Source organism: Mobula birostris, chromosome 6 (assembly GCF_030028105.1).
Source record: "Mobula birostris isolate sMobBir1 chromosome 6, sMobBir1.hap1, whole genome shotgun sequence".
Taxonomy (NCBI): domain Eukaryota; kingdom Metazoa; phylum Chordata; class Chondrichthyes; order Myliobatiformes; family Myliobatidae; genus Mobula; species Mobula birostris.
The window spans coordinates 171,900,242-171,920,182 of NC_092375.1; the positions used below are offsets into that span (position 1 = coordinate 171,900,242).

At 41.8% G+C, this 19,941-nt stretch overlaps 1 protein-coding gene across 12 annotated transcripts in view; it reads left to right on the plus strand.

The window, feature by feature from the left end:
- Nucleotides 1–19,941, plus strand: part of myo3b (myosin IIIB) — a 484,195-nt gene that overhangs the window by 185,362 nt on the left and 278,892 nt on the right. For all 12 annotated transcript variants that reach the window (XR_011886449.1, XM_072261905.1, XM_072261912.1 and 9 more), the window contains 3 exons: nt 10,748–10,874; nt 11,994–12,204; nt 13,082–13,229. Coding sequence is in view for 11 of the 12 variants with exons in the window: in XM_072261905.1 (XP_072118006.1) it covers nt 10,748–10,874; nt 11,994–12,204; nt 13,082–13,229 (486 nt within the window). In the remaining variant the exon portion in view is untranslated. The remainder of the gene's footprint in view (nt 1–10,747; nt 10,875–11,993; nt 12,205–13,081; nt 13,230–19,941) is intronic.

Sequence of the window (19,941 nt, forward strand, 5' to 3'; positions counted from 1 at the left end):
ACATATTCTGTTGGTCTGGAAAGGAAACTGCAAAACATATTTAAGTAATGAGTATCTTTAGGGGAAAACAGTATAAGTATATGCCTGCTTTCCCAAACCTTTCAGGAAGTACAGTATTAACCTTTCAATGAAGGTCTCAAAATGCAACTTATAGCATAAGACCATTAAACATTGGAACAGAGTCTGCTCTTCCATTTGGTCATGGCTGATCCAGTTCCCTCTCTACCCCATTCTCTCCTGCCTTCTCCCCATAAACTTTCAATTATCTTGTCAACCTCTGCCTTAAAAAAATTCAGTGACCTGGCCTCCATAGCTGCCTGTGGCAACAAATCCCACAGATTCACCACCGTCTGGCTAAAGAAATTCCTCCCAATCTCTGTTCTGAATGGACGTCCCTCTATTCTGAGGTTGTGCCATCCGGTCCTAGACTCCCCCACTATAGGAAACATCTTCTCCACGTGCCTGATAAAGCTTCAGCATTACATCCTTGCTTTTATATTCTAGTCCTCTCAGGACGAATACTGATGCTGCAATCTGCCAGTTAACCTTTAGGGAATCCTGCACGAGGTCACCCAAGTTCCTTTGCACCTCAGATTTTTGAGTTTTCCTCCCGGTTAGAAAATAATCCTACACTTCTATTCCTTCCACCAAAGTGCATGACCATACACTTCCCAATACTGTATTCCATCTTTGTCCAGTCTCCTAATCTAAGTCATGGTGCTTTGGGCTCAACATATTTCCAAAGGTGTGCCTTACATATTTTCTATGATAATTACGTTAACAGCGATAGGACTACAGTTTGTCCACCAGAAGCCTTGGGATTTGAGTAACAGGCCTACATTAAAAGCTAAATTGGATCAGGTAGCAGAAAGTTGGAATGGTCCATGTCACAAGTAATCATAACTATTGACTGTACCTCTCCAAAAGTCAGCAAATTTGAACTCCTCTGCACAGTTCCGGGTCTCCTGAGAAGTTATTTGACCATAAAAGTGAAGTTCAGATATTTACCCCATTAACAATAAGGAAGTGCTATTTTTCCCCTGCAAACACCAGTAAATGTACATTCCTGTGCTCCTGATTTGGCTAATGGGCACATTTCCTTTTCTAGCCTCCCACACTCCTATTTTAACTGAGAAATGGATATCGGTATTCAAAAGCGTTTTCCATTGGTGATAAAAAGAGCTCACTTAGGGGAACTAAAAGAAGACTATAGAGCAAAGCTATGTTAATATCTCCGATCCATTGGAGGTTATTATCCTGAAACTTTAACCTGATTTGTCCCCATTGACATGACTTTGTTTTTGATCTGTTAATAATGCATTGAAAATTGGAACAATTGGTATCTGAGCTGCAATTCCACCTGAAACAATGGCTACATTTACCTCAGCAATTATGAGTACATATCTAGCTCTAAACCAGTGGTTCCCTAAGTCGGCAATATCGACCTCTAGAGGCAGTGGGAATTTCTAAGGGGGCGATAAAAAATAAAGGGGGTGGTGGGGGAGCGCTTGGTAACAAGGGGTGCAGCTGAGGGATTGCAGGCTTAATTTAAGAAATGAACTACATAATATAAGCGTTTGGTCCTCAGCACCTCATAATTGATTACAATGATCACATAATCACCTCATCTCTTGCTAACCCATCATTCTCTTTGACTTTGCTTAAAATGTTGTTGAAAAGCAATGTGACACTTCTGTATTTGACATATTATAAGAAATCTGGTCTGAAGAAATTGTGTTATTTCTGGGCCCAGCCTGCGCATTATTGCTGTTCCCTGCTGTAGTACAGGGGTAGGTAGTATGATTACCATACACTCATTACAATTCCTGTTGGTTAGAGTATGGCGTTCAATAGGGTAAAGTTCAGAATCTGTCCTTTTGAATGGCCTTGACCTCATTTCTCCAGCTCATGGCCCAGCTGAGAAACTGCTGCCAACTTTCTGTATCTTCAGATAGAAATCCATGATGTCATAACTTTCCCCTTTATTGATCGCAGCACTTGAGGTTGGATTTAAACAATAAGTGATTGACTGTGGTCATTAACCCATAACATAAATGGCAGAAGTAGACCAAACGAAATATATGTGTAGACAGTAGTGTAGAGTAGCTGAACTATGGATTTATACCTGCACCAAGCCAACAACAGCCAATGTGCCTGAAGTGTGACAAAAGTTTTTTTTTCCCCAAATCAGGCAATGGAATCATCCAGACTCCTTGAACATTTGAAGAGACTGCACTTTGCTCAAGCAAACAAGATCTTGGCTTATTTTCAGTCACTTTGTGAAAACACTGTGGTGTGCATGTTCCATTCCAGATTTCATTGCTCATTGCTAAATCTGGAACACCCCAATGAGAAGAGGGCATGTCCTGGGTGGTGGGGGTCCTTAATACAGTAATAGATGCCGGCTTTGAGGCACCGCTCCTTGAAGATGTCTTGGATACTGTGGAGGCTAGTGCCCATGTTGGGCAATTCTCTGCAGCTGACTTTGACCCTGTGCAGCAGTCTTCCCCTCACCATACCAGACCATGATGCAGTCAGTCAGAATGTTCTCCACAGTATATCTTCGGAAATTTGCGAGTGTTCTAGGTAACGTACCAAATCTCCTCAAACTCCTAATGAAATATAGCCTCTGTCTTGCCTTTTTTATAGCTGCATCAGTATGTTGGACCAGGAGAGGTCCTCAGATGTATTAACACCCAGGAACTTGAAATTGCTCTCTCTCCATGAGGAGCACTGTGTTTTCCCTCATCTTACAGTTCCTGAAGCCCAGAGTCAGTTTTTTGGACTTACTGATGTTGAGTGCAAAGTCATTGCTGTGACACCGCTCAGCTAGTTGTATGTCTCACTCCTGTACGTCCTCACCTGACCATTTGAGATTCTGCCAACAATTGTTGTATCATCAGCAAATTTATAGGTGGACTAGTGAAATTTAAGAGACTACTAGACAGGTATATGGAGGAGTTTAAGGTGGGGGGTTATATGGGAGACAGGGTTTAAGGGTCAGCACAACATTGTGGGCCGGAGGGCCTGTACTGTTCTGTACTATTCTATGTTCTATGTATTTGAGCTGTGCCTAGTCACACAGCCATGGATGTAGAGAGAGTAGAGCAGTGGGATAAGCACATATTGCTGAGGTGCACCAGTGTTGATTGTCAGCAATGAGGAGATGTTATTTCCATTCCGCACAGATTGTGCTCTTCTAGTTAAAGGATCTAGTTACAGAGGGAGGTACAGAGCTGAGTTCTGTAGTTTTTTGATCAGGACTGTAGGAATAATACTGTTATACGCTGAGCTGTAGTTAACAAACAGCATCCTGACATAGGTACTGTACTGTCTGGGTGATGCAAGGCCTCGTGGAGATCCATTGAGATTGCATCCACCATAGACCTATTGTGGCAATAAACAAATTGCAGTGGGTTCAGGTTCTTGCTGAGGCAGGAGGAGATTCTAGCCATGACCAACCTCTCAAAGCATTTCATCACTGTAGATGTGAGTGCTATTGGATGATAGTCATTAAGGCAGCTCAACCAGCTCTCCTTGGCTACTGGAATTGTTGTCCTTTTGAAGCAGGTGGGAGCATCCAACTGTAACATGGAGAGATTGAAAATGTCTTTGAACACCCCTGCTAGTTGGTTGGCACAGGTTTTCAGAGCCTTACCAGGTACTCCATCGGGGTTTGCCACCTTGCGAGGGTTCACCCTCCTGAAAGACAGCCTGACGTTGGCCGCCAAGATGGGGATCACAGGGTCACTGGTTTTACTTTCCCTTTCAAAGTGACAATAAGAGGCATTGAGCTCATCTGGAAGTGAAGCATCGCTGCCATTCATGATGGGTTTCACTTAGTTGGAAATAATGGCCTGCAAGTCCTGCCAGAGTTGATGTGCATCCAATGTTGCCTCCAACCTCGCTCGGAATTGTTCCTTAGCTCTTGTAATAGACTTCCACAAGTCATATCTGGTTATCTTATACAGACTCGGTCGCCAGACTGAATGCCACAGATCTTGCCCTCAGCAGACTACGAACCTCCTGGTTCATCCATGGCTTTTGATCTGGGTACGTACAGCAGGTTTTTGTAGGCACGCAGTCATCCACAAGGGTTTTAGTGAAGTTGGTGACTGCTGTGGCGTACTCATTCAGATTTGAAAATGAATCCCTGAATACAGTCCAGTCCACTGATTCAATGCAGTCCTGTATGCGCTCCTGTGGTGCTCCTTCCTTGTCCATACCAGTCCTCACTACTGGTGCTTCAGTCTCTGCCTATACTCAGGGAAGAGGCGTACAGCCAGGTGATCAGACTTTCCAAAGAGTGAGCATGGGATAGTATGGTAAGCACTCTTGATGAAAAGCATCAGGGCGTGCTGTTTCATGCCTGTTGATCATATCACTCAGTTCATCTACAGCCTGCTTGGTATTGGCCTGTGGTGGGATGTACCACCAAAATCATTGCTGAAATTTCCCGTGGCAGGTAAAATGGATGGCACTTGATTGTGAGGTGTTCCAGATCTGGTGAACAGGACTGGGGCAGCGCCGCCACATTTGTACTCCACGAGGAGTTGATATTGAAGCATCCTCACCACTCTTGACTTTAAAAAAAACTTAACAATCCTATGTTGGCGATGTATTATGAGCCCATCAATCTGAATTGCTGCATCCAGAATGGAAGGGGTTAAACAAAATTCAGTGAAACAGAAGACGCAAGTGGTCCTAATGTCCCTCTGATACAGTACCCAAGCTCTGAGATCTTCAAATTTGTTTACCAGAGTCTGTGTATTTGCCAGCAAGATAGTCCATATTGGAAGTCAAAAGCCTCTTTTTCTTAAATGCACCTTTAGCACAGCACAACGACCTCTTTTCCTCCGCTATCTTAAAGGGGCAGGGCACCGGCCAGAATCCAATCTATTTCTGTTGATTTTGAGTGGAGATAGATTGTTTAATCACATCAAAATATCATTACTAACTGTCTAGACCTTAGATGCAGTTGTGGTTCTCAGCTGTAGCAGGTTGAAATGAGAATATTTGATGGTACCCATCAGAGTTCCTCGCAAGAATTACCTATATCAGTGGCGCCCAAGAAGTAATATGTAGAAGACGAAAACATGATTCAAGAGTTGTTATTTGCAAGGGACTAGAAATGAAAGGGGAGTCAATATTTCAGGTTGTTGAGAAATTTTTCAAAGAGAAAATTCTGCTCACCATCTTTCTTGCTTGTGCCACAGATGGGGCACCCTAAATGACAGGATGCCACTGTGGTTTTAGCACTTCCTTGAAAAAAGCTGTACCTAACATTTTTGCCATTTACTGTGCAATTCATAGATAACATCTTGTTGCAAAAACCTAAGTGATCAGCTGCACAAATCATTAAATACTGTTATCACAGTGGTTAAAATCAAGTCCCATGCTCTCAATTCTGGACTATTTTGAGAGCTATGTATTGAAAGTGATGAACACTTTAAACGCTTACTGTTGCACATAGAAGTCAGATGGCTCTCAAAAGGAAACTGCCTGAGACACTTTTATGTGCTTTTTCAAACTGTGATAAAATTCTTTGAAGACTTGAATGCTTCATTCAGTAATTAACACAAGAATATTAGGCATGACATTGCTTATTTGTCAGAATTAGTTGCAAAGTTTAATAAAATCAATCTTCGACTGCAAGGAATTGATGTGAATCTTATCAAAGTCAAATCAGACATCTCCACATTTCTGTTCAGGTTAATCCTATTTAAGTGCAACACTGGCTGTCATGACCTTTTCCAATTTCTGAGCCTCCCTGAGTTGGAAGAGAAAGAAAGAAAATCAAATGATCTTTAAATACACTGTGCTCATCTGGGTGTGCCAAGTATAAACTTGGCAGAGATATTTCAGGATCTTCACTCGATTCAGATTCCAGATTGGGTAATACTGTAACTCCATTCCTGAACACTTGTAATGAGGAATTAACAGGAAGGACAGAGGAAGAAATGATCTCGCTGCAAAATGACTTTGAACTGAAGCCGAGGTTCAAAAAATCATATCAAGACTTGGTTGCATAAAGAAATCTCTGAACGCTATCCAGCACTGTGGAAAAAGATCAAGATGTTCTTTATTACCTTTTCAACATCATATTTACTGGAGCACAGTTTCAGTTCTGTCACCCAACTTCTTTCAAAGCAATGAAACAGACTGCAAATTACTGAATGTGGAGATCTGAGACTCCTGATTGACTTTCAGCCTGATGTTGTGAAGCTGAGATCACTGCAACAAATCCATCCATCTCATCGAAAGCTGAAAAAGCAATGAAGCAGGGAATTGATGGACTATGAATGTACACTCCAAAATTGTTGAGAAAATTTGTTTTTGCTGTAATTAATCAAAGAATTAATTTTATTTGTGGCTTTGAATATGTTGATTTGAATAATTTCAGAATCAGGGTTAATGTCATTGGTATATGTCGTGAAATTTATTGTATAATAAAAACTATAAAATACAATAAGAAATATATTTTAAAAATTAATTAGTGTAAGAAGAGAGCAGAAAAATTTAGGTAGGGTATATTGGTTCACTGGCGATTCAGAAATCTGTTGGTGGAGGGAAAGAAGTTGTTTCTAAAACATTCAGTGGTGTCTTCATGTTCCTCCTCGTGATGGTGGCAATGAGAAAGGTGATGTCCTGGGTGATGGGAGCCCTTAATGATGGATGCCACCTTTTTGAGGCATCGCCTTTTGAAGGTGTCCTCTATGCTGGGAAGACTAGTTCCCATGGTGGAGCTGGCTGAGTTTGCAACTTTCTGCAGCTTTTTCAGATCCTATGTAGCCACCTCTCCATACCAGATGGTGATGCAGCCCATTAGAATGATCTCCACGGTGCATTTGTGGAAACTTGTGAGAGACTGGTGTCATACCAACTCTCCTTAAATTCCTGATGAAATATTGTTACTTTCATGCCGCCTTTGTAATTGTATGTTGGGCCCAGGGTAAATCCTCAGAGATGTTGACACCCAGGAACTTGAAACTGCTCACTCTCTCCACTTCTGATCCCTTGATGGGGACTAGTCTGTGCTGCCTCGACATCACCTTCCTGAAGTTCTGATCACCTCACTGCCGGAAGTATGTGGATACCATTGAGAGAGTGCAGAGGAGATTTACAAGGATGTTGCCTGGATTGGAGAGCATGCCTTATGAGAACAGGGAGAGTGATTGACCTTTTCTTCTTGGAGTGACAGAGGTTGAGAAGTGACCTGATAGAGGTGTATAAGATGATGAAAGGCATTGATTGTGTGGATAACCAGAGGCTTTTTCCCAGTGCTGAAATGGCTAACACGAGGGGGGATAGTTTTCAGGTACTTGGAAATAGGGACAAAGAGAATGTCAGAGGTAAGCTTTTTTACACAGAGAGTGGTGGATGCATGGAATACACTGCCAGTAACAGTGGCAGAGGCGGATACAATAGGGACTCTAAGATAGGTACATGGAGCTTAGGAAAATAGAGGGTTATGCGGTAGGGAAATTCTAGGCAGTTTCGAGAGTAAGTTACATGGTTGGCACAACATTGTGGGCTGAAAGGCCTGTAACGTGCTGTAGATTTCTATGCTCTATGTCCACAATCAAATTTTTGTCTTACTGATGCTGAGTTCAATATTGCCACAACAACATTTTTGCAATTATTTGTCACTGCATTGAATTTGCAGTTCCGATTTTCTTTCACTGTCAATTGTATGCCAAAATTCTTTATGGTGTTAATGTAATGGCCGGAAAGGGAGGGGATGTGGTCTGGGAACTGGGGGAGCTGTAACCCAAAACAGTATGGGAATCCCTGCTCTAAGCTAAGACATCTCTAATTGTATTTTAATGGGAAATTTTAGACTTGCTGATTTATTGTGAATTTAGAATCGATCTCTGTGAAAGGTCATCTTCAAACATTGAGTGGGTGCTAATATAACTGTTAAATAATGAGTTATTTCTGTGGAGACCAGGAAGTTTCCAAGAAGCAAATTAATCAAATTGCATCCAGATGGTTCTGTTTGAAATGATGAATGTATGTAAAAGTTGTTTCAACAATGTTTAATTCCAGTGATATGTTGATAATAATACAGAAAATGTTACAAATACTCAGCAAAACAGGCAGTGTTTGTAGAAAAATAAACCAACTTTGCAAATCAGCTGGTTGAGTGGTGTTGCAACAACAACTATGCAGTCAGTCTCATTAAGACCAAGGAATTGATTCTGGACTTGAGGAGAGAGAAGTTGAGGGAACATACCCGGTACTTATTGAGGGATCGGCAGTGGAAAGAGTGAGCAGTTTCAAGTTCCTGGTTGTCAACACCTCTGCAGATCTGTTCTGGACCCAACATATTGATGCAATTACGAAGGAGACACGCCAGCGGCTGTATTTCATTAGGAGTTTGAGGAGATTTGGAGTGTCACCACAGATGTACCATGGAGAGCATTCTAATTGGTTACATTGCTGCCTAACATGGAGGGGCCACTACACAGGATCAGACCTAGCTGCAGAGGGTTGCATCTCAGCCAACTCCTTCATGGGTGCTAATTTCTCCAGCATTGAGGACATCTTCAAAAGGTGATGGCTCAAAAAAAATGGCATCCATCATTAAGGACTTCCATCATCGAGGACATGCTCTCCATCAGGGAGGAGGTACAGGAGCTAGAAGACACAAACTACGTTTTAGGAACAGCTTTGACCCCTGTGCTATCAGATTTTCCTTCCTTCCTTCCTTCCTTCCCTGCTTCTCTCCCTCCTAAAGCGAAGAGAATATCTGTAATTTTTGTAATTTATTTGGTGGTTATTTTGCTTTCATTCATGACTATGAGTATTGATGGAAAGGCTTGCATTGAATATTTGTATCTCATTATTCTTAAACTGGATGGCTTGATAGTCCATTTCTTAGTGGATTAAAGAGACTGCTACAATGCCCTGGAATCTGAACAGTAGATCCAGTTCTGTAGGAATTCCTTCCCTGATATAAGTGGACCAAATAGAATTTTGGAACCATCTGGATATATTCTTATTGCCTTTTTATTTCAGAGTTTTGCAACAACTTAATTTCCCAGATTTCATGGAGATCTGAGCAGGCTTCCATATCATATAGTCCAAGTCTTTTGGATATTGGTGTAATAGTTAACTACTAATCTTCCCACCCGTAAAAATGTTATTCACTTTTCTCAGTTCCTTCGACGCCATTCCACCTGTTCCCAGGATGTGGCTTTTCTTTCCAGGACATCAGAGGTGTCTTCCTCTGCAAAGAACGGATTTCCCTTCCTCCACCTTTGCTGCCCTCACCCACATCTCCTCCCTTTCCCAAACATCTGTGCTCACCGCATCTTCCCGCTGCCTCAACAGTGATAGAGTTCCTCTTGATTTTACCTACCACCCTATGACCCTTACATCCAGCACATCATCCTCCACAACTTCCACTGTCTCCAAAGAGATCCTACCACCAAACATATCTTTACCTCCCCCCAACATCCACTTTCCACAGGGATCGCTCTCTCCATGATTCCCTTGTCCATTCCTCCCTCCCCCACTAATCTTCCTACTGGCATTTATCTCTCAAGTGGTCTAAGTGCTACACCTTGCCCATTCACCTCCTCCCTCATCTCCATTCAGGGTCACAAACAGGAGGCAACTCTTCACCTGCGAATCTGCTGGGGTCTTCTATTGTGTCCAGTCCTCCCGATGTGGCCTTCTCTACATTGAATAGACCCATCGTAAATTAGGGGACCGCATCGTTGAGCACCTCTGCTTCATTCGCCAAAAGTGGAACTTCCCGATGGCCTAACATTTTAATTCCGATTCCCATTCCTGTTCCGACATGTCAGCCCTTGGTTGCATATTGTGCCAAAATGATGTCACCCTCAGCATTCAGAGCAACACCTTATATTCCATCTGAGTAGCCTCCAACCTGATGGGATGAATATCGATTTCTACTGACCAACAAAAACTCCCTCCCCCTCCCTTCTTCTCCTGTTCCCTACATTGGCCTCTTACCTCTTCTCACCTGCCTATCACCTCCTTCCTCCTCCCTTTCTCCTCTGGTCCACTCTCATCTCCTATCAGATTCCTTCCGCTCCAGCCCTTTACCTTTCCTATTCACCTGGCTTCACCTATCACCTTGTGGCTGTCCTCCTTCTTCTCCCCCCACCTTTTTATTCTGGCATCTTCTCCCTTCCTTTCCAGCCCTGAAGAAGGGTCTCACCTCGAAACATCGGACTGTTTGTTCAGTTCTATTGATGCTGCCTGACCTGCTAAGTTCCTCCAGCATTTTGTGTGTTACTAGTGTACCATGTTACATTTTAAATAGGTATTTTGCACCTTCAATGGAGTAGTGTTACTGACAGCACGACAATGCTTTTTGAAAAGGAGGTGGATAACACAACCTCCAGTTAAAAATATTTCTATAATATAGGTATTGCTTAACCTAAAGCATTTTAATCCCATTCATGAAATAAAAAGTGTATGTTTGAGAACATGGGGAGCTCAGACTCCTATTATTTGTATTTTTCTATGACTATGAATTATAGGAGTTTGAAAAGAACGCCACTTGTAATTCTTGCACACTATCAATAACGGTATCCAAAGTTCAGGGAATATGCCAGGAGGAAAGCTCATTAACTTGCAACAGTAAAAAGCTCTCTCATATCATTCATCTGAGTCGGTAGTGATTGGCCTTTCATCAGAAGGCAGTGTATGTATTGAACAGGAAGCTTTTAAATCATTGCACTTTGCATAACTGAACTCTCTCTCTTTTCAGGAGGTTCATTCTGTGTACAGAGTGCTTGCTGCAATCCTAAACACTGGAAACATTGAATTTGCATCCAGAGCCTCAAAACATCAGATGGATAAAAGTGAAATTCCTGACGGCGAGCCATTAGAAAACAGTAAGTTCTTCCCCCAGAGGTCACTATTGAACTGCACTGAATATCATAGGAAATGAGAGCAGGAACAGACTATGTAACTGTGAAAGCATTCTCTAAATTATTATGTACCCCGCTTAGCATTAGTACCCCAAAATATCAATATATTCAGCATCCCACAGCCCCCTAGAGTGGAGATCACAAGACACTCACAATCATATGAGGGAAGATATTTTTCCTCATCTTATTCTGGGTAACTCCAGACTTTTCAGCTGCAAGACAAAGCAAAGAGCAAAGCATCGTTTTTTAGAAATGCAAGTGGCTGCTTTCATGATCTAAGGGTTTTATGTATTTAGCTTGGGGAGATCAAACAGTTTTACATCTCTGGAAAGAACTAAAGCGAAAACTATAAAAGATATTTGTGACTTTGACAGCTGCTGTCAAAGCACGGCCATTTAGTCACACTAAGCAGCAGGTCACACAGGAGATCAGCACCATTATGCTTGGTAAAGAATCTCTGAGGAACCGGATGTATTCAGGATACTGATTCTTGCCTTCAGGGTGGGTTAAGTCCAGCTTTCTGTAAGGACTCCACTGTATCTGATATTTTAAGAATGCGAGTGTTGATAATACTAATTTCAATGGGTTTCATCTTCTTCCACTTGTTTATCCAAGTAATAAACCATAACCCATGATGAACATCAAATGCTAATTTGACTTAGTAAGGGTGGAGGGAATTCAGAAGTGAGCCATTTATAATCTCAGAACTCTTGACAGCAACAGTAATGGAGTTTATGCCAATCTCCCTGCACAGACTAATGTCCCTTTAAAAATTTGATTTCATTCATGTAAGTCAGTTTGTGAAACCATTCTGGAAGGATTTTGCACAAATTTTACACTTGTTTCTGGGGATTCTAACTATATAAAGTGACTTTGATTTTCATTCAGTAACATAACGAGTATATTCCAGAGCCAAGTTCCTTTGCAGTTGGTGGAAATGGGTTGTGGGGTCAGGGGAGGTTGGTGGGAAAAGGCAAGCTCCTATTTTGAAATTCAACCTCATTGATTCTTCTGAGCAGCATGTGATAAAATTACAATAGGCACTTGAGAGGGACTACTTTCAAAACTGTGGGCTTCTTCCAGCTGCAGCTCTACTTGGTATTGGTTCTGAAGAGTTTCAAGAAGCACTTACTTCTCATTGTGTTGTGACACGTGGGGAAACAATAGTTCGCACAAATACTGTGGATGAGGCATCTGACGTCAGAGATGCCATGTCAAAGGCCTTGTACGGGAGGCTTTTCAGCTGGATTGTAAACCGCATTAATACCCTTCTTCAACCTGACAAAAGTGTATGGTAGGTGAAAGAATCATATATTAAAAAATGTGCTGAATTGTGAAAAGTGTATGATAATGTCTTTATGATAAAACTAAACTTTCTGGAAAACTGCTTTTGCTTTTAAAGAGGGAGAGAGAAACACTAATCATCCCCTTGCCATTATGGTGCTGTGATTGAGACAAGAAAAGCTTTACTTATAAAAGAATTATATAATTAATACTTATTGTATTAAGTGACAACCAAACCTTGTCTCATTTAAACATACATATATTAAAATCTGTAAGTTTATTTGACCTGGATTAATTAATAATCTTCTGACTGAACCAAATAGTTATTCCAAGATCATATATTGTATAGTGTGAGATAAATGTAAATACTGTACATACTAATGTTGTTCAGTGTGGACACTATACAAACTTTACAGTCATCCTTCTTGTTTCAAATGTTAATGTCAGCTAAGTTACATCCCATACTGCAGAATCATCTAAGATGGCATTTTTTGATTTTTGAACTAATAAATTGCCAGCTGGGTTACTATGTGACAGAAAGGAACAGATGAGAAAAATTGTCACTGCTTGACACTCAGATTTGACGAGCTTTAATGTAAATTACAGAGTGAAATCGCGTTCGATAATTAACTTCTATTTTTGTGAAATTTATTACATGCCAGTATTTTATTCCTGTGAATGCAAGCAGGCTTGAATTTTAATTATACAAGGAGATGGGATAATTGGGGTATTTTAAAATCTCATTTGAAATAAGATACTAAAGGGAGCTGATGTTAAGTTTACAAAGGGGCTTATCAATAGATCCAATCCTTTGTGGTCATAACAATCTTCCCTGGACTTTTTTTTACATGTTGTTTAACAATTGTTTGAACTTGAATTTCCCTTAGTGATTCTGAAAGTGGAATGAATGTGGGGATTCTGGACATCTTTGGATTTGAGAACTTCAGGAAGAATTCCTTTGAGCAACTGTGTATCAATATTGCCAATGAACAAATCCAATTTTATTTCAACCAACACATCTTCGCTCTTGAACAGGTCAGTAAAATTAAGAAGTAATCAGAAGTCTCTAAGGCAGTAGTAAACTTTGTTTTTTTTTCAATATAAGAACGGATGCTTCCTGTGTGCATTATAATGAAACACCATCACTGTCCAAACAGCTGAATTGTTACTTCATTGACCTAACTGGTACTGAATGATGGTTCATTGATTCTATTGCTGTGATTGTACCTGAGCTATGAATAAATGTGAGCTAGTTGAGAATAGCATTGCCGAGAATAGAAGGAATATCCTTGTTTCGAAGCGGTCAGCACCTTGCATTTCTGAGGTGTGGAACCATGTTGGGTCTGGGTGAGCAGTGTAACAGCTGGGACTGGAAAAGTTACAGATCTGGATGGTATGGTCACCTGGGAACATATTGGAAATTTCAGTGACGTGAGTTTGATCCTGACTCCTGGCGCTGTATAGATAGAGTTACCTGACGTGAGTTTGATCCTGACTCCTGGCGCTGTATAGATAGAGTTACCTCTGAGGTTTTTTTTGTTTGTATCCGGATACTTCAGTTTCCCACACAATCCAAAGACATGCTCGAATGTAAATTGCTTCTGTTGCAGTGAATGGTGATAGGATATTTATTTGTTTATTTATTTAGACAAACAGCACGGAACAGGTCCTTGTAGCCCAACAAGCCTCACCACCAGCAACCCACCTATTTAACACTAGCCTAATAATAGGACTAACATCAGCTTAATAACGTCAAAATGGTTGTTGTGACTCTTCTAGTGTGATAGTGCAGTGGGTAGCGCTTGTCGTTCTCACTTTCAGCTCCCACCACTGGCTAGCAGTCTCATGAAAAGGAGAGCTGAATGTGTAAGTGTCTCCCTTCCAGTACATAGCTTCTCCAGCAGCAAGTCTCATGTAATGCCTCCTCGCTGGCGACACATGGAAACTGAATTCCTCTTGGACTCAGGATGAATTGCAGAGGATGGGGAGGAGATCTGGCCCCCTGCACACGTAGCATGCAGGCCCACCAGTGTGTGGACGCGCCCTGGTGCTCATGAACCAGATCTCCAGCTATGGATAAACAGCCCCACTGCCTTATGGGCAGCCTCAGGAGAGACCGAGGCTACGGGAGTAAACCCAGACAGCAAATCCGGAGCAGAGCCCCTAAGGCAGCTGGGCGACATTGAACATCCTTCCGGCAGCTCCTGCAGCCAAACTGGACTCAAATGTATTGCTTCGTAAACTTTTCTTTGGACTGCACTGGTGAGGCCGAGAGGGGGATCTTGATGACTGGGCATCTCAGGATCTCCATACCTTCCACCCAAGGTTATGACGATGATCATCATCACCCACTGTCCTTTGAGACAGACAGATGCCAACCAGTAATAGGACAATTTACAATGACCTATTAACTTACAAACTGGTACATCTTTCTTTGGACTGTGGGAGGAAACCCTCATGGCTCATGAGGAGAACGTACAAGCTCCTTTCAGATGGTGCCAGAGTCGAACTCTGAAATGCCCAGGGTGTAATAGCATGGCCCTAAGTGCAGCACTACCACGGCGCCCTTGTGAAACGAAGAGTTGATGGAAAGAGGGAATTGAGGGAGAAGAATAAGATCCATAGGTATGCTCAGAATTAGAATTACATTTAATATCACTGACATATATGAAATGAAACTTGTTTCACATCAGTGTACAGACACAAAATTACTGTAACATACAAAAAAAGTGCAAAAAGGCAAGCATTCATGGGTTGAATACATGGGTTCAATAAATTTCATGTCCTAGAAGGCAGTGATAATAAATCTGATACTGCTGTCGGGTCTGCCAGAGGCTTAGTGCCCTACTAGCCTCCTGTGTCAGGAGGAAATATGAAAAAGTGTTTGAAATATTATGAGCTGAATCAGATGTGGTGCCAGCACTTGGGTGCGGAGCTTGAAAATGTCGCTCAGGTGTTATGGAGGACCTCAGTACTTGTTTTCTTAGTGAGCTTTGAGTTCCCCATATAAACACAAGAGCATGAGAAATAAGAACAAGAGTAGCCATCTGGATAGTTGAGCCTGCTCCACCATTCAATAAGATCATGGCTGATCTAGTTGTGGACTCAGCTTACCTACCTGCCTTTTCCCTATGATACTTGGTTCTCCAGCTATACAAAAATCTAGCTGTGCCTTAAATATATTTAATGAGGTGGCCTTTGCCACCTCCCCAGGGAGAGAATTTCAGATTCACTACTCTGGGAAAAGCAGTTCCTCCTCATCTCCATCCTAAATTTACTCCCCCAAACCTTGAGCCTATGTTCCCTAGTTCCTGTCTCACCTGCTGATGGAGCATCTTTCCTGCCTCTGTCTTATCTATTCCTTTATCAATTTTATGTTTCTATAAGATCACCTGTCATTCTTCTGAATTCCAGGGAGCACAGTCCAAGGCAGCTCAATCTGTCCTCAAGGCTAACCGCTCGCCTCCGGAATTAACCTGGTGAACCTGCTCTGCACGCTGCGAAGCCATTATATCTTTTCTGGTGACCAGAATTCCACACAGTGCTCCAGGTGCAGCCTCACCAGCCCCTTTACAGTTGCAGCATAACTTAACTGCTCTCAAATTCAACCCCTCTAGCAATGAAGGACAACAATCCATTTGTTTTCTTTATAGCCTATTGCACCTGCAAACGAGACGTCGTGCAATTTATGTACAAGCACTCCCAGTTCCCTCTGCCCAACGTCGAGCTTCAGTCTTTCACTATTTAAATAATAATCTGATCTTCTACTTTTCCTTTGCGGTGGATATCTCGTATTTACCAACATTGACTCCATCTGCCAGACCCTTTCTCACTCACTTAACCTGTCTATGTCTCTCTACAAACTCTGTGCACCCTCTGCACAATTTGCGTTTCCCCTCAGTTTAATGTCGTCAGCAAACTTAGACACGTCACACTCGGTCTCCACTTCCAAATTGTTAACTTATATCACGAACAGTTGCAGGCTTAGCTCTGACCCCTGTAGCACTCTGCTCACCACTAATTGCCAACCAGAGGATCACCCATTTATCCCAACTTTGCTTAAAACTGATTAACAGGTATCTATCCATGCTAATACATTACCACCAACCTCGTGCATCCTTATGGATATGTATTTTATGCAGCACCTTACTGAGGCCCAAGGAAACAACATCCACCTGTTTCCCTCCATCCATTGTATCATTATATCCTCAATGAAATCCAGGTCAAACAGAACTTGCTCTTCATGAATCCATGCTGTGTCTGCCTGATAGATGTCTCACTATTTCTTCCTTAATGATAGCTTCAGGCATTTTTCTGACTACAGACATTAAGTTAGCTGGTCTATAGTTGCTGCCTTTTGCCAATATCCTTTATTAAAGAGTGATGTGACATTTGCTGTCTTCCAGTTCTCTGGGATTTGCCCAAGGGCAAATTATCACACTTGCCTCTACAATAACTTCCACAATTTCTTTCAGTACCGTGGAATGCCTTCCAATTGAGACCAAGGGACCTATTTAACTTTAGGCCCAGTAGTTTGTTCAGCATTACCTCTTTAGTGATAACGGTTGTATCAAGGTCCTCACCTCCCATCGTATCCATAACATCTCTCTTTGGCGTATAAGATGTGTGCTCCACCATGAAGACTGACACAAAATAGTAATTCAAAGCCTTCACCATTGTTGCATTGCTTAGTATTAATTTCCCCTTCTCATTTCCCAAGAGACTTATATTCATTTAGGTACCCTTTCCTGCTTGGTATAATTGTAAGAAAATACTAAGTGTTTTTATATTTTGTGCAAGTTTACTTTCACAATCTACCTTCCCTTTCCTTATTGCTTGTTCAGTGATCCTTTATTGCTTTTTAAAGTTTTCCCAATCTTCCCACTACTTTTGGCATCTTTCAATGTATGAGCTTTTTGCTTGATACCTTTCTTTATTTCCATAGTTATCTAAGGCTGGCTTTCCCCACTCTTGCTGTTCTTGCTTTTAACCTGAACGCTTTTGTTGACCTTTATGAAAAATCTTTTACAGAGACAGGTGTGTAAAAAGGGCCCAAAGGATCATTGGGGACCCAAGTCACCCCAACCACAAACTGTTCCAACTGCTACTATCTGGAAAATGGTACCGCAGCATAAAAGCCAGGACCAACAGGCTCTGGGACAGCTCCTTCCACCAGGCCATCAGACTGATTAATTCACGCTGATACAATTGTATTTCTATGCTCTATTGACTGTTCTGTTGTACATACTATTTATTACAAGTAACTATAAATTGCACATTGCACATTTAGTTGAAGACGTAACATAAAGATTTTTACTCCTCGTGTGAAGGATGTAAGTAATAAAGTCAATTCAATTCACTGTTCCCCAACTAAATCACCATATAGTCTATAGTCCTAGTTTATACTGGCCAGCTCCTCGTCATCCTGTTGTAATTTTCCTTGATTAGGCATAATAGATCATACTGTTGCACCCTCCATTTGTATGAGAAATTCACTTATACTGTGATCACTCTTGCCAAGAGAATCCCTAACTACAAGATAATTAATTATTCCTGTCTCATTGCACTGGAAAGATTGAAGAAAGCATTTTCCCTTGTAAGCTTAGTAACATGCTATTCAAGAAAACTACCACAATTCATTCCATGAAGTCCTCCTCAAGACTGCCTTGACCAACTTGATTTTCCCTATCTACGTACAAGTTTAAGTCCCCCATGCTGCTTCATTCTTATATGCATCAGATATTTCCTCATTTGTTGCCTGTGCTGCTGTAATGTTATTATTTTGTGGCCGATATCCAACTCCCAACAGTAATGTTACCCTTCCTCCTTTACTATTCCTGATCTCTGCCTACATTCTGCTCCTTAGTTCTGATATCATCTTTCGTCATCGCCTTGATCTCACCCTACTTAAGAGCGCTACCCAACCTCCCTTATCTTCTTGCTATATTAGCTGATACCCTTGGATATTTAATTCCTAATCATCTTCACCCTGCAATCATATTTCTGTAATGGTCATTAAACTATACCTTTTGTACCAACTTGTGCCACAAGTTTTCTGACCTCATTTTGAATACTAAGGGCATTTAGATAAAGTGTCTTTACAGTCATTGTCCTTTTAGAATGTAGCAATCTTTATGTACTTTACATTTAACTTTTCTGTACTGCACTCTTCTAGCTTTTGCTTTGGTCTCTGCTTTGCTTTCCTCCAGCTTTCTGCATGAGTTTCCATCCTTCTGTCATATTAGGTTAAAGTTCCCCAACAACATTGGCAAACAATCCACTGAGGAACTTTGATTCTGGTCCTGCTCAGGTGTCTTTACTAGTCCGACCTCCTCCAGAACTGGTTCCAATGCCCCCAGAATCTAAACCACTCCCTCCTGCTTCATAGCTCAAGCCACATCATATTCATCCTACCTATTTTGCTATTCCTATTCCAGGGGTCCCCAACCTTTTTTGCCCTGTGGACCGGTTTATTATTGACAATATTCTTGCGGACCAGCCAACCCCGGGGGGTGGGGGGGGGGGGTAGATTTACCAACGGACAAGAGTAGCAGTCAAATATGTTCTGTTTACCCCGAGAAAGACTACAATGACCGTGAAGCCTTGTGCAGGCACCAGTGCGCATGTGTGTACGTGCCGATTTTTTCCCACAAGTCGTTTTTGGCGATTCTGTTCGGGGGGGTGGGTGGTGTTAATCACGACCGGAATATAGGTGGTAAGTGGCTAATACACTCAATTTTGTTTCTAAGTTCTAAAGAATTTAATATTAAACACACAGCGCATATTTTCCTCGCATGAATATAGTGATAAATCAATTATCAGGGGAGAACAGGGGAGGTTGAAGTAAGTGTTGAACGAACTTCCAGTAGAAGTGGTAGAGGCAGGTTCAATGTTGTCATTTAAAGTTAAATTGGATACGTATATGGACAGGAAAGGAATGGAGGGTTGTGGGCTGAGTGCAGGTCGGTGGGACTAGGTGAGAGTAGCGTTCGGCATGGACTAGAGGGGCTGAGATCGCCTGTTTCTGTGCTGTAATTGTTATATGGTTATATAAGTCATTTATAAGTCAATAGCATCATAACATTTTAAGAAACGTTTGGATATTAAACACACAGCACATATTTTCCCCATATGAACGTATAAAATCATTGCAACACACCAATATCGCTGAATCAGTGGGAGCCCTGGGCATGTTTCCCTGCAAGAAGACGGCTCTATCGAGGGGCGATGGGAGACAGCGATACTCGAAGGGGATTCCTTATGTCCAGTCTATTCCACAATTTAGTTTTCGTTGCATTCATTGCAGAGATATATTGGAAATGGAAGCAACATTTTCAGTGCTTTCATGGCTATCTCAGGATATTTAGCCTTGACTTTGATCCAGAATGCCAGTAGAAATGTTACGTCAAACATACTTTTTTGCCCGCCGTCATTTGCAAGCTCGAGGAGTTGATCTCCTTCCCGCGCTGACATGGATGACGTGTGGATAATGACCTCGCGTGCGTTCAAGCTCAACAGGGCGTGACAGGGAATGAGGAAGGGTGCAGCTGACTCATATCGCCAAATCATATCGTTTCCTCGCACATGCTCTGCAGCCCAGTACCGGTCTGCAGCCCGGTGGTTGGGGACCGCTGTCCTATTCTGACAAGCATTGGCATGGCTAGCAATCCTGAAGATCTACTTTGTAATTTATTTCCTAGTTTCCTAAATACAGCATGTAGAACCTCATCTTGCATTTTCCCTCCTG